Here is a 15,121-nt window from a genome sequence, read left to right on the forward strand (position 1 = left end):
ACGGTGCTATTTCAGGAATATTTTGATGTTTTTCCTGGATTTTCTGTTTGCACAGTCACATAGTCACATTAAGATGTTTTCTTGTTCATGTTTTTGTTTTTTGTTTGTTGCGGTTGCACCCGATTCAAGAGCCGAATGGCTCACAGGGCCATACCAAAATAAATGGAAATGGATCCAGTCCCCACGAGGATTCTGGAAGGGGGGCGTGGCCAGGGGCGGAGCCAGCCAGGCCAGGGGCGTTATAAGCGGGGTCCCGAGAGGGATCAGGCGCTCCACTCTGGGAATGAAGTCGTGATCCTCGGTCCTCGGTCTCCAGTCTCTACGTGTGGACCAGGCAGCCCGTTAGCTGTCCGGGTCCGGCTATAGAATCGTCTGCGAGTGTCAAGTTTAGTTCGCCGTGGAGGTCACCACCCTATGCTGTTATCCTGTTAGTTACCCGTTGTGTTCAATAAAGTGTTGCCTCCAAGTACAAGTTTGCGCCTAAGTTACACGCTACAAAGGTATAGATGTATCACAATGCACGCATTGTTCTTTAGCGCCACAGTAAAAAAAACTATGAAATGCATTTTGAGAATAAGTTGTATTGTAACACGTTTGCTGTACTCAAAACGGAACGACTGAAAGAGAACTGCAAATTGATAACCAAACATATTATTTATTTCACGAGGTTTAACATTCCAATGTTTTTGAACCACACCCTCAGGAAATATATTCCATGCAATAGATAACTCAACAACAGGGTTACCGCCACCAGGTAAACAACAATTGATTTATATTGCTCAGTTTGCATCGTCCCAACAAATGAATAAACGTGTTTGAAGATGGGCAGATGCCAGTTTTGGTCAGGATTCAGATCTTGCCACTTGAAAATATTGAACATATACAAACTTTATAAACGACCTGATTTAATTCTAGATTTGAAGCTTTCGTGACTGCAAGGGTCCATACTCTTTGGTTCTATTCGGTAAAGTTACATGACTTTACCAAAGAGTATGGACCTGATTTAAATATAGAGAACATTGCATATGATACACCATTCATGGATTTAAATTTATAACATATGAAGATGCCCTAAGCTTATGGATTTAGTTTATGCACAGCTTACATGGACCGCACCTCCGATTAGCAGTTGGCTACGTACGGTGCGAAAGATGTTCCACATACAAACATACATACCAGGTTCAAATGGTTTTTAACGATATTCTTAAACAACAGGTTTTGTTACTAATCAGTACATGGCAAGGACTAGCACGAAATTAGCACCTTCTGGTGCCGGGGATGCTAAAAGGAATTAATTTGCCAAGTGTACGATGCAAAACATTCAGGGTGCTTGGCATCACGGGAAATACCCAAACATCTTGCAAAAGTAGATTAGTTATTCCTTTTTTTGCATACCACGGTCAGTTTTCTAAAATGCCTACATCAGATTGTTCACACGTGTTAAGAGTTGTATCTGTGATCTCCACGCATTTCACCAGTTCAACGTGTAATTCGATTGTTTGGCGAGATGACACACTATCGCAATCGACATTGTTTCTGAAAGGTGTCACGTTTCTTCCGTGTGAAACAAACTCACAGCAACACAATTGGGTGTTGTTTTAGAGTTGGGTGTATTTAAAGTAAAGGTTCTTTCATGCTGAAAATGCTTAATTATATTAACACCATTTCACATTGTACTGCTGAAAATCTTGACAATATGTAACCTTTTAAAAAGAACACACATGCCAAGCTTACAAAAAAAAATTACGAGTGGGATTACAACGCATGGGATTCAACCAAGTTCCTGATTTGAACACCGTAAACATCACAACTTTTTCAAATAATTCATGTTTTACTGCAACATTTAATTTAAAAATTTTGATCTCTTTCACCCCCCACCCCCATCAACAATCAGAGCCTTAAAACATGGAAGGTATGCACAAATACCAAACATATAAGCACTTAGCTGCATAGATTAGTGGAAACAAGGTTTTAAAGCTATCATAGTAGGAACCATTTAAATACAACAGGCTATTATAATCTCTTTGCCATATTTAAAATCACTGTGGTAAAAAGCATTCGACCTGTGCATGTCACGTACCACAACACTCCACACACGCGCACACAACACTGCTGACATTACAGACGGGGGTTGATGGGAGGGGGTTAACGATCGACCGTCTCCTCCTCGTCTACAATTTGGCAGTCCAACTCACGACAGGTACCATAGGGTTTCCGTATAAAACACGATGCGGAGGCCGCGTGCACTATCTTTCGGAGCGATGAGCAGCTGAGCACCTCCAGCCTCGCTGCCGAGACCAGGGGGGGGGGGGGGGGGGCCCGAGCTAAATTTACGGAGCCAACTGCCGCCCACGCCCACCGTGGGCAATGGGGGGGTGGAGTGAACGACAAAAACTAAAACCCCGTCTCCCATTACAGTTGCCCCTGTGATGGTGAGAGCTCTACGTTAAACAGGGCCTCTTAGGCATGGAACCCACTGCTGTAACACAATGTTGAATTGAGGCGGGAAAAAAACCCCCATCCAGCTCAACACTAGGCTTGATGAATAGCTGAGTGGAGCCCAGCGGTTTGTTGTTTGATGCAATAAACTAATACATTTATTTGATCGTGGAATATATAATACCAATTCTGGTATGAAGAATAAACAATATGGATTCTGAAGACCACAAGAAAACGTAGCTTGCAGAACGCAAAATCGCCTTCATTTGCAGTAAATGGAGCCGTGTCGATAGAATGTAAACTCTTGTTTCATGCTTTTTTTCGCCTACGTGAATTTCACAATATAGACATTGTGGTGAAAACAATATCTTGTTTCAAGGCTTACAAACTACGTACATATTCTGATTGTGACCGTACAATGAGGCAGCATGAAGCGAACACAATCTTTGTTCAACACAATCGAGCAGGATTTAACCATCCCTCGCGTTGTATTCTTTGAACTATCTGAACAAAATGCAATGCTTGTGCTCAACACAAGATAGAGCTTTTAATAAGACCCCCCCCCCCCCCCCCCCCCTGACCAAACAGTGGAAGGAGCGTCCCTCTCAGCAAGTTTAACCCAACAGCCAGAGGCTGCACCTTCAAATTAGGTAACGATTACAAACTGAAGGCAAACACATCTCCAACACAACTTTACATAGTTAAGGCCATATCGTGGTGTTTTTTTGAAGACCGAGGCATGCAGGCGAGGGGACCCCTTCAATTTCTCACCACTTTCCATGTATGGCTATATCGATGCTCACAGTATAAACAGTTAAAATAATGGCACGTGTGTGTGTGTGTGCGGGTGGATATCCCGGTGTGACGCTTATTCAGTGATACCTCGCACTCACAACACCAAGCAGGACATGATCGGGATTTAAATAGCACATATGGGATTCATGGGGACCTGAGTAGGTACACATCAGCCAATCCAGCGAGAAATACATCTGGATACGTCCGTGATCTCCCATTGGTCAGCCATAGTGAAGCTGCGACCTCTGTGAACCGCCCGTTCCACGCTTATCAACCGTCCCATCATGGTTTGTTCTGGAAATTAGTGGATGTGTCAAAATGTCACAAAATAGAGGTGTTTCCCCATACACCAAGGGTGGAATAAGGTTTGATTAATCAATATTAAGCTCACAATACATGCAAAGAAACACTGCTAACCACCCCTTATACCATTCACAAGATTATCAACAAAAAGATGATTGAATTCGAAGAGTAAAATATTTGAACTCCAGCCAAAAATTAGTCACATTTACACAAAACACATGCTCTCAATTTGCACTGCAAGATAACCCAGTTAACAAAGTCATCAGTATAAGTGAATCGTCCACTTAAGAAGGCACACACCCACACAACTCATGGTATAGCACTAAAAAAGGCCATATTTTAAATGTCTGTGCTATCATTACATAAACATTCACAACTAGTATTTAATGTCACTACATAGAATCTCTGACATTTCAGCCCTTGATTGAAACGTTACGATTCCGCCAAGTCCAGCATTGGAAAAATAATCACCAATACAAAAATAAAACAGGACTACTTGCGTTAAAAAAAAAACTTTTAGGAAAAATATAAATTAATTTTACAATTAAGAGGTCTGGAAATATTACTCTAATTTGTATATTATTTAAAAATATTTCATGTCACTAAACTCATTCAGGCCCATTTGGCAGGTGTGGCTGTCTCATCAAGTACTCCAGGTCGTGCATGGAAGTCTTTACTTTATTCTCCAACATAAACAGATTAAAATCAAATATTTAACCTGATTTCACCCAAATAGTAATCTTGAGTTATTGTCTAATTAAGCTTTGATTATAAATAAACCCAATGACTAATGTAAAAACACATCTGTTGGCAGGATCAATGCAAATATGAACTCCATCTTGTGCCTTGCTGGACCAAAAGACAATGTTATGCAATGGAAGTGAATGCCAAAAGGGAATGCATGTATTAACACATTTAGAGACGTGCATCACAAATAAATTAAGGTTCAGAATGTTTTGGTCTGAAAAAACCGTTGAACACATGACTAGTGTATGTAGAATCTGTGTCACCCTTCTCAGTGACATTTGGTATTGAACTATAACAATTTTTCCTGGCCTCTCTTAATTGCATATTACATTTTTTGAATATTCCTATTTGGCATTCTCAATACACATATAATTTAAGGGTCAACACATCTTGGCGAGAAACGTGAAAATATACTATGTATAGAATTTAAGCTTTCGTGACTGCAGGAATTACTATATTCATTGGTTCTTTCGGTAAAGTAACGTATGTAGAAATAAAATAAAATTTAAATAAATCACATACCTGACTTTACCTAAAGAACCAATGAAGATAATACGATGTATGTTGAACTTCCTTCCAAGCGTATGTAGCCAATCGTGCTAATCGGAAGTGTAATGTGCCTTCACGCGTGTAACATGTATTGTTATCGTGCGTTTTCTTATCGTTATTAATCTCACACCCCATCAAAGAATTGTTGCTGCTACGCGGGTGAAGTGTCCTACAATAAATGGAGGGTCTTTGAAAAAGGTGGCTACCAAGTCTCCAAATACGTAGTGGTACTCATTGTATAGACTGCGGAGTGAGCTATAAGTAGACTGGCCAGGATTTAAACTCCATGCGCTCAATAAGAGAATGTCTACCAAATGAGCTACAATATATTGACCTTAACATTTCCAAGAGAAATGCTCCCCACTAAAATCTATAAAACAGAAAATGCATGAAAGCATTAATGCCCTTTTCAGTCCCCAGTTCAGAAAACTGAGGCTACTATATTCCTACACTGATCCTACCAAAAGACAATCATCCACCAGATGATAATACATGACTCGAACAATGATATTGAAGGTCCCGGCTAAATGTGTGATTTATAAAGTGGGCTAAATCAGGTGATGTTTATTTGTTCTTTGTACAACTGATGCGCATAAACTAGGCAAGATCGTCTCGTACAACACCAGGGTTTTAACCTACCACCACTTAAGCTGTCAGTGCTGGAAGATTGCTATTCATTGTGAGGCACTGCAAGCAAATACACAACCGCACTTAATCTCTGATTGCACAATGCCAGTGGATTAACAGCATGGAGTGTGTTCTGTGTAATAACAAATGCCAAGAATGGTGTTGTCGTAACAATAAGTTGCATAATTCGCCATGGGAAAAAGGAACTAATTTTGAATTGCTGTGGGATAACGGAATTAACTGCTCTCATAGCCATTGAAACACTAGGCCATCATCTTGGGATCAGCATCTTGAGATCAAGATGCTGAAAATATGGCTATGTTAACACAACAATATAAGAAATCAGGCCACTATCATATGAAAGTGGAATTCCCACCACTGGCTTAGAATCACTTGCAGTGATAAGCACAAGTCCCATGCTCCAATGAGCATAAAGACACTTCGAGTACACTACATGTAGGTGCTTTATATACAAGCTACCAGTTACTTCATCTGCTACTCAATGCAGTAATGTTAATATAAAACTGCTTGATTCTGATATAAAATCCCAAGCTGCGAGCCAAAAAATTCTGGTCTTTTGAAACCCAAGTTTCAAGCCCCTAAGTGTTCCTGTGGCTTTAAGGTAAGACGCTTGCAGATATGTACCTAGACTGTGTGATACGCTCTTGGCTTCGTTATAAATAAACATTATTTTATAATCATGGTCACTCAAGTCACAGCTTCCTAGTGATGTCATTGCATTGATGCAGTATTAAACTGTACATGGGTTGGCATCACAGATACATCACTAGGCACTGTCAATGGGAGTGCCAAATCACAATAACCATAGATTTCAAAGTCGCTCATTAAAACAAAGTCTCAAAACTCATGTAGAACAACCGGGGACACACAGGCTAGGTGGTGCATCTACAAGATAACATCCATCGGCGTTTGAGTACGAGATCCCCTCCCCCCTCCCACCCCCCTCTCCCCCAGTGAAGCACCAGCGTCGCACACGCTATGTGCACGCTCAGGCGTGGTGCGTGCATGCGAGCGAGCGCTGGCACCAAGCGCTACGTGCGAACGCGCCGCTGGTCGTTGAACAGGCTGCGCAGCGTGTACACCTGCAGGCCGGCCACCATCACCAGCACCACCATGCTGATCCCCGACCACAGGTTGACCATCTCGAAGTTGGTCTCCTGCAGTTTTCGGTCGCGGGCCTCGTAGACTCGCAGCACGGACTGCATCTGAATGCTTTTGCCGAGGCGGGTCTTTATGTTGTCCATGGTCTCCTGTGAAGGGAGAGAAGGAAAGCAGCATTTGTTTATTGTAGGTATGAACTTCTTTCGCACCATACATAGCCGACCGTGCGGATCAGAGATGCGAAGGGAAGAACGACTAAACACAATAAGCAATTCAGTTTGTTGTCTTTCCCACACACCTCCAATTAGCACGGTTAGCTATGTACGGTGCAAAAGAAGTTGAACATACATACATACATACACAGAATTCTTATCTATCTTTGCCACCAGTCGTTTACACTTGTGCTTTCAGCAACAATATGCGTGGCAAGGCATCAAATGGAAGTGTAATCCACATTATGGAGGCAAAGACTTATTTGTTAAATACTGGGGTGTTTATATTGATTGTAGGCAAGGTGGCTGTGAATTTAAAGTTGCTAATCAAACCCTTGGGCTCTGTGAAAGTTTTGGCGCCATAATGCGAGTTTCATTTTGGATCCCCAAACACAACCTCATCTCTACGCTCAAACATCCCAATCAAACTTTTCATGTGTGCTTGTAAACCACGACCAATGCTGTTGATCGTTGTCTTATTTATCTACGTCTTTTTTTTCCCGTAAACAAAAGTTATTGTCAGACAGTTCTTGGCACGTGACTTAGCAATGCATGTATAGAACAGCGGCAATGTTTTGTATTACAATTTCTTTCGTGAAGGCATCCACCACCCCACCTCCTCCTTCCTCACCTGCAAGTCCTCCAGCTTCATGTCAATAATTTCATCGACTTCCACAAAGTCCTTCCATGCTGGCTTGTCATCCTTCTCCACCTCCATGTTGTCCAAGATCACCTCGAAGAACACCACCTTCTCCGACACATGGCTGAAGCTGTTGTCGAAGCAGAACATGTAGTCTCCGTCCTGCTTGGCCTCCACGCTGCGGAAAACGCGCATGTCAGGCAGACTGCAGAGCCCGAGAGTGTGTTCCGAAAGCATATACGATAAATATACGGCCTCAATTTTCGAGTATTTATGCACGTGGAAGGCAAATGAAATACCGGGTGAAATTCATGTGCGCTCATGGGAAAATAGACAAAAACTGTAAATATGCGGTAGGTTAGCACTCTACTTGCCGCACTGCCTTCTACGAGCCATCACTTCATAATGACGTATATCGATATATGTATGTTGAACTTATTTTGCACCACACGCAGCCAACCATGCTAATTGGAGGTCGGGAGAAGGACAACAACCTAAACACAAAAATCCGTTTTAAAAAATGTAGTTTTAAATTTAGATTAAAAAGTGCGAAGCTTCAGTGGTTCCTATCAGAAGGAAGAGCGTTACAGATGGCCGCAAAAGCGGATTTAAAAGCGCGCGATGTGGTGACCGTCTTTATCCGATGGTTAGCCAAAATCCGCTGCGAGGATAATCGGAGTTTACGTGATGGTATTGTGGTATATTTGTAGCAAGCACTGTGTGTGTAATGAGTGTGACCTTATAATGTATTCATTCAGCAACTGGAAGCCAATGCAGTTCAGTCAGCGCCGGACGGACATGGTCGGATCTTGCAGTACCCATCACGACATGTGCCAAAGAATATATTGTACACGCTGCAGCTTATTATTGTATAAATGGTGCTTGTTCCAAACATTGCCCTTAGGCAGTTTGACATGTAAAGTGGCTTTACAGAACCACAGATGCATCCACTGCCATTCGAGCTTTCATTTAGCCAGCAGTCAGTGCTGTTGACTTCGCCACACCTGGCCATAACTTCCTTCTCTCTGCCAGTTCCTGAAAACTGTTGTACAGATCCACTCGTATGGTGTCCACCGCCTGGCTTTAGGTCTCCTTGGTCTCTGCCCTACGGGTGCCCGTCCTCTGCCGGTCTTGTCACGAACCCTGCCATCACAAATTCCTCTTGGTGATAAGCTGTACCACGCTTTCCTTTCACATCCTCTTCTGGATCTTCAAGTTGCTTAACCTACCCCGAGATAAAATCCGAGCACGCTCACTTAAATAACTCTAATCATGTCCGGGATATTATCATTTCCTAGACGATGGATTGCAATGCCAAGGAGAGTTCTGTTGCAATTACAGGAAGTCTGGAAGTTAAAATGGGGAGGGTCACTGTTTGCTAATTAATCATCAAATCTTCAACATGATCAGTTAACAACATGATGACAAACTGGCCCAAGACTTCCCTCCTAAAAAAATGCTCTGGTACCTTTGATGGCATGGGATGATCACACCACGTGTGTGACCGAATAAAGGGGTCTTCATGTTGAAGATTTGAAGGACACCCTCGCTTTCATAAGTTCGTACGAGTAGGTGTTCCTCAAGAGACAGTGGTGACCTCTGGTGGTGAACGGGTGGTGTGCAATACCTTTGGAGTCCTTCTGACTTCCTGTACTCGGCAAAGAGGACTTGTCCTGTAGGAGACGAGATTGAGAAGTCCACGTCCATGCCCGCGCCATCAATCACCTGCCACAGTCACAAGCGCACGTGGCGGGGGGGTGGGGGATGACGGATGTGTAGGATCAATGATGACGAACGTTAATGTACAGGATCAGTAAGCCACTAATAATACATTTCTTATGCCAGATATTCTCACTTCATCTCGTAACTCTTCCCGGCATGTTTGGCTAATTATTTTGTCGGTGAATATTTGTTATTTGTTTTGTGTGTGTTGTTGCATGGGGCTAACACTAAAATTCCACACGTATAAGAGTTTTATTTTGACTGTTACGTTAACCATTTGAACAGGTGTACACAAACATAACCGCAAAACCAGGGTGGCCTTTCGTTGTGACATGTAAAGGGGTATACGTGTTAACTGTAAAGAGAAATATGACGGAAATGTGGCGAATTATGCGCTGTCACAGGCATTTGCAATCTTATCCTAAAACAAATTTTCGTAATGATTCACTCGGTGCAAGAAAAAGATCGCGATTCAACTAAATCAATCAACCAGTTGAAGTCCTTGATAGAAACACAGCTCCAATGCCTTACCTACGACTCGCCACGCGACCCCTCACAGTACGGGCCGGTCAGTAATCGATCAAGATACCTGATACTGCAATTCCAGGAAGGGTCCCATCATAGCAACACTCACCTTACCCACTTGTCACAACCAAACCCCTCACAGACCGATTATATTATTTGCTGATAAAACTACAAGTAATCATAGTCATACAATCGATTATTAATCACCTGGTACTCCTCCATGGTAGACAAGACAACCGATCGAATCGAAGAGCAATCGATGAGGGGGTCCCATCACCTGGTGCTCCTCTTCCAGGGAAGGCCCTCCGATTATGGCAGACGCAAGACTCGCTCACGGTCTCGTCTCCTCATCAAACAACCGATCATCCCTCAGGGGTCTAATCGATGAGTAATCGATGAGGGGGTTCCATCACCTGGTACTCCACCTCCATGGAGGCGCCCGCGGTGAGCGCCTGGTAGAAGCACTCGGTGCGACCCGCGGGCAGCGAGAAGGTGAAGTCCCCGTCCAGGGACTGCGCGAAGCCGTTCGCCAGCGACGGCACCAGCAGCAGCAGCAGGAGGAGGTGGAGGGGGTGATGATGGTGGTGGTGATGATGGTGGTGCGGCCACATCTCAAAAGTGTGTGGTTGGTGGAGCTCGTAGTGGCGAGTGGTGGTCGTGGCGGGTGGTAGTGGTGGTGGTAGTGAGTGGTTGGTAGTGGTGGTAGTAGTGAGTGGTTGGTAGTGGTGGGGGGTGGTGGGCGAGGTGGGGTGGGTGAAAAACGAAACAAAGCACTCGGTCAGAGTGTCCAACCGAGCGAGACGTGAACACGCCGGCCACGATTGGAAGTCGTTAACAACTTATCGCCATTAAAAGTGGCGAGCGAAGGAGGCGAGGGGCGGGTGCGGAGGGGAGGGGCGCCACGAAACAAAAATCGCAAATGATAAACGCCCCGAGGGCAGCAACGTCAGCGGGCGCGCCGGGGTGGTGCCACGCGGGCGTTGCCCTGCGGGCGTTTTTGCTCGACGATCCCTGGGGGTGTTGGAGGAATTTCGATTCCTCGATTAGCGGATTTTGCGAACGCGAATCGATTCAAAGCCGCACTGCTGATGAGACCCCCCTCCCTTCCGGAAATCAGTTAAGTTCATACTCTTAGCTCTTTCGGTAAAGTCACGTTGAAGGGAAACAATAAAATAATATATATTTTATTATTTTGTTGTTAACCCTTCAACGTGACTTTGAAGGGAAACAATGAAATAATATATATTTTATTGTTTCCCTTCAACGTGACTTTACCAAAAGAGCTAAGAGTATGAATTACTGCAGTCACGAAAGCTTTAAATCAAAATTCAATTAAGTTCAGTTTATTTTGGCATAGCCCTGTGAGCCATTCGGCTCTTGAATCGGGTGCAACCACAACAAACAATAAAAACAAAAACACGAACAAGAAAAACATCTTAAAGTGACTATGTGTTGACTGTGTAAACAGAAAATCCATGGAAAAAAACACAGCAAAAATATTCCTGAAAAAAGCACCGTACACCAACGCTGTGTGCAAAAAATCCAAGTGGTATGCAAGTCAAACAACAACCACAAGAAAACTTAGATTAAGGCCATCAGTCTAACTCCGTACTACAACAAAACAAACATGTACAAACCAAAAAACTTTTCCAAATCACCAAAAAATAAAGCCATAATTGCAACGTAACAGTGATCACAAGGACTGTGACCGAATTTTTACAATAAACTACATAAATAACATGTAACACCAAATCCGAGAGCCATAGCTGGCTGCATGAGTTACTCCACAACAACAGAAGCATCGGTCGGAGTATCAAAATTTTCAATGCACCTTTAAGATCAGCACGCTAAATCAAAATACAGATAATACTTTGCAGCGTCATCCGGAGCGAAACATTTTATTCTATTTTACGCCAATGAATAGCAGTGGCAGCTGTAGGAGTGTACAACTCATCTAGAGCAGTTTTGATAGAAGATCTCATTGGTAGCGATTCAAGTTGCAGTTTATTGGCAATAGCATTCCAGACCCTGGGGGGGCATCAATAGCCAAGGCCCTTCCTCCGGTTTGTAGTCTGCGGATTTTTCTGTAAGTATATCGTGATTTTTTTTGTAAGAAATGTCGAAACCTGTCGAGAGTTCGCTTTACTATCATTATTATATTATGCAATTACGTTGAGTCATAATAACAACAACACCTTTCTTTATTTGCAGGGCGCTTAAACGTCCGTCACTTATAAGGGGGCCTTTGCATCACAACCCAGCCCGGTAGCAGCTGTGTCTGTGTGGCACAATTGCCAGCAGGGGGAGGGGGGGTGTTACTTTGTATTTTTTTACCCCCAAAGCGTGTACTTTTTTAGGAAATGCAGCCCTGTCCTCTAACGCGGTAGTAGTTGCGTTCCTGAAAAACACCGCGTGATGGGAAAATATGGTTATCTGTCTATTTTTATAAAAGAAAAATTGTGTGAATATGTGTGTCTGTTCGAAATGTTTAGCATACTTCCCGACATGCAACAAACTTGAAATTTGCCATGTGGGTAGTTTCAACACTGTACACCATGCAAAAAGTATAAAAATACACTTTTGTATTTTGAGGGGGGGGCGCAATAATGGATATATTTTGCAAGGAAAGTGAGCTGTGACGTCACATCTGTGATGCCACCCGCATGCGGAAGCGTTACGCAGTGTGCCTGCTGACGTCACGCATCCCCCCCCCCATCTCTCCGCGAGTCAAGTGCCATACAAATGTGTTGCAGGTCTAAGGCGTTCTTCGCGCAGCATTGCTTTATTATTTGAGTCGTTTACTGCCGTACGCACCCTGAAAGTTGTGTGTGTCTGCAGCAAGCGCGTGTATGTGTACCTATGGACGCGCGCGTGTGTGGGGGGGGGAGCGGTCGTGTAGTGGTTAGCGCGCTGTGCTACGAACCCGGCGACCCGACTTCGATTCCTGCTCACGGCCACCACCGGTGACGATTATTTGAACCGGTCCTGGGCCTCCCCTAGGTCGACTCAGCCTCAAACGAGTAATTGGTGTGGTGTGTGAACATCGCCACTGGGGAGACAAAGGCGGCCGGGCGTGGTGAATCCAAGTCCCGGGCGAAGCCAGGTAGTAAAGCTAGTATATAATATAGGTGGTAAAGCACAATCCGTGAAAACACACATAGTTCATAGTTCATTTATTTGGTATAGCCCTGTGAGCTATTCGGTTCTTGAATCGGGTGCAACCGCAACAAACAAAAACATGAACAAGAAAACATCTTAAAGTGATTATGTGACTATGCAAACAGAAAATCCAGGAAAAAAACATCAAAATATTCCTGAAATAGCACCGTACACCAACGCTGTGTGCAAAAATCCCAGTGGGATGCAAGTCAAACAACAACCACAAGACAACTAAGATTAAGGCCATCAGTCTAACTCCGTACTACAATAAACAAAAACATGGCCAAACCAAAAAAAACGTTTTCGAAATCACCAAAATAAAAGCCATAAATGCAATGTAACAGTGATAGGGACTGTGACCGAATTTTTAACAATAAACTACGTAAATAAATTATAACACCAAAATCTAGAGCCATATTTTAGACCACTGAATAGCAGTGGCAGCTAGGGGTGTACAATTCCTCTTGAGCAGTTTTGAGTGAAGATCTTATAGGTAGTGATTCAAGTTGCAGTTTATTGGCAATAGCATTCCAGACCCTGGGGGCATCAATAGCAAAGGCCCTTCCTCCGGTTTTTGTACGGCAATAGGGAATGTGAAGCTGGTAAATGCGCGAAGACCTGAGGTCAAATTTGTTCTTTGAAAGAGAGAGGAGATCCAGTAGGTCGTCTGCGGATTTTTTTGTAAGCACATCGTGAATAAATAAGATCTGGTACACAAGCCGTCGAACATTAAGAGATGTTAAGTTTGACCCAATATAGAGATCATAGTGGTGAGTCCTATATGGGCAGTTCAATGCAAATTTTAAGGCCGAGTGATAGATGGAATCAAGCTTCTTCAGTACAGTACTTGGGGCTGATTTATACACGATGTCACAGTAGTCAAGTAGAGGCAGTATGGTAGCTTTTATCAATTCCAAACGGAACATTGGGGGGAAGCAGTGCTTGTGTCGATACAGAAAACCAATTTTTATTTTTGTCTTTTTACCAATATAATCAATGTGATCTTCAAAATTAAGTTTTGAATCCAGGATGACCCCAAGATACTTATAGATCTTGACTTGCTCTATTTGATAATTATTCAAGGAATGTAATTGGGGAAAAACAACTTCCTGCTTTAGTCCCGGTGAGAAGCATAGCACCTTAGTTTTGGAGGTATTCAGGACTAGTTTAAGAGAAACTAGCTGATGTTGTCGTTTGTTGAAATCACCCTGGAGCTTAGCAATCACGTCATCCAGAGAGCGGCCAGCAGTAATCAGTATCGTGTCATCTGCAAAAAGATTTACCCTGGAATGATCCAGGTCAGTGCCCAAATCATTGACATAAAGAGAAAACAAGAGGGGGCCGAGGATGGAACCCTGTGGAACCCCTTTTGTTATCTTAACACTGTCTGACCTCCAACCATCTGTGAATACAGTTTGGGTGCGAGAAAAGAGGTAATTTTTTAACCATTTACTGTGTTTTCGGAAAAACCGAGGCAACTTAGTTTACTAAGCAGGGTGTTGTGGTCTACTTTATCAAAAGCTTTGGACAGGTCAAGAAAAAGACAGGCACAGTACTGCTTATTATCAAGGCTATTGTAGATTTGATTCAAAGAGTCTAATGCAGCAGATGTGGTGCTGTATTTTTTTCGGAACCCAGATTGTTTTAGATGTAGTAGATTGTTGGTGGACAGGAAACTGCTAATTTGGTAGTTCAATAATTTTTCAAAAATTTTCATCAATGGGGACAAAATTGAGATAGGTCGGTAATTATTGGGATCATCTTTAGGGCCCCCTTTGTGAAGTGGACGGACATAGGAATGTTTCCATTCTAGAGGAACTGATGCTTCTTTGATGGACAGGTTGAAAATATGGGCTCTAGGTTTGTATATTAGGTGACCAACAGTTAGTAGAGCAAAGACAGGAAAACTATCTGCTCCGGTAGAGGAGGACCCTTTGAGGTAGGACAGTTGTTTCAGAACATTACTTTCGTGTATTGGTTGGAAACTAAATTCGTTTAATGTTTGGACAGGGGTGTAGGAATTTGCAGGAGCAGGGGTGACTCCCAATACATTATGAAAAAGATTACCAGCTTCAGAAAAATGAAGGTTAAAATTGTCAACTATTTTTTTGGGATCTGAGAAATATTTCCCATTTCGGTTAAGCTCAACGGGCAGATTGTCTGTTTTGGATGCCTTTTCGATAGATTTGATTGTTTTAAAAAAAATCCTGGCATTTCCATGTGATTCCAGGAGAGTGGAGGAAAAGTAGGCATTTTTTCAATGCTGTATTTTTTTTACGCA

General features: G+C 43.0%; 1 protein-coding gene across 1 annotated transcript; it reads right to left on the bottom strand.

Annotated features, from left to right (window-relative positions):
* Positions 1–635: 635 nt before the first annotated feature.
* LOC116945014 (transmembrane emp24 domain-containing protein 1-like) lies at positions 636–10,579 on the bottom strand. The gene is made up of 4 exons (XM_032959064.2): positions 10,095–10,579; positions 9,062–9,159; positions 7,426–7,612; positions 636–6,731 (listed from the first exon to the last, which is right to left on the bottom strand). The coding sequence occupies exons 1-4, from the start codon at positions 10,290–10,292 to the stop codon at positions 6,513–6,515; spliced, it is 702 nt and encodes a 233-aa protein (XP_032814955.1). The 5' UTR covers positions 10,293–10,579; the 3' UTR covers positions 636–6,512.
* Positions 10,580–15,121: the final 4,542 nt, after the last annotated feature.

The sequence above is a fragment of the Petromyzon marinus genome, chromosome 22 (genome assembly GCF_048934315.1).
Source record: "Petromyzon marinus isolate PM22_M1 ecotype Great Lakes invasive population chromosome 22, UKy_Petmar_22M1.pri1.0, whole genome shotgun sequence".
NCBI classification, from domain to species: domain Eukaryota; kingdom Metazoa; phylum Chordata; class Hyperoartia; order Petromyzontiformes; family Petromyzontidae; genus Petromyzon; species Petromyzon marinus.

Bases quoted from the DNA above. Each gene is read 5' to 3' on its own strand.
- LOC116945014 (XM_032959064.2), bottom strand. From the start codon at position 10,292: ATGTGGCCGCACCACCATCATCACCACCACCATCATCACCCCCTCCAC. The intron at 9,160-10,094 runs GTGATGGAACCC...TGACTGTGGCAG, and splicing joins CCATGGAGGTGGAGTACCAG to GTGATTGATGGCGCGGGCAT. The intron at 6,732-7,425 runs GTGAGGAAGGAG...CTCCCTTCACAG, and splicing joins TGAAGCTGGAGGACTTGCAG to GAGACCATGGACAACATAAA.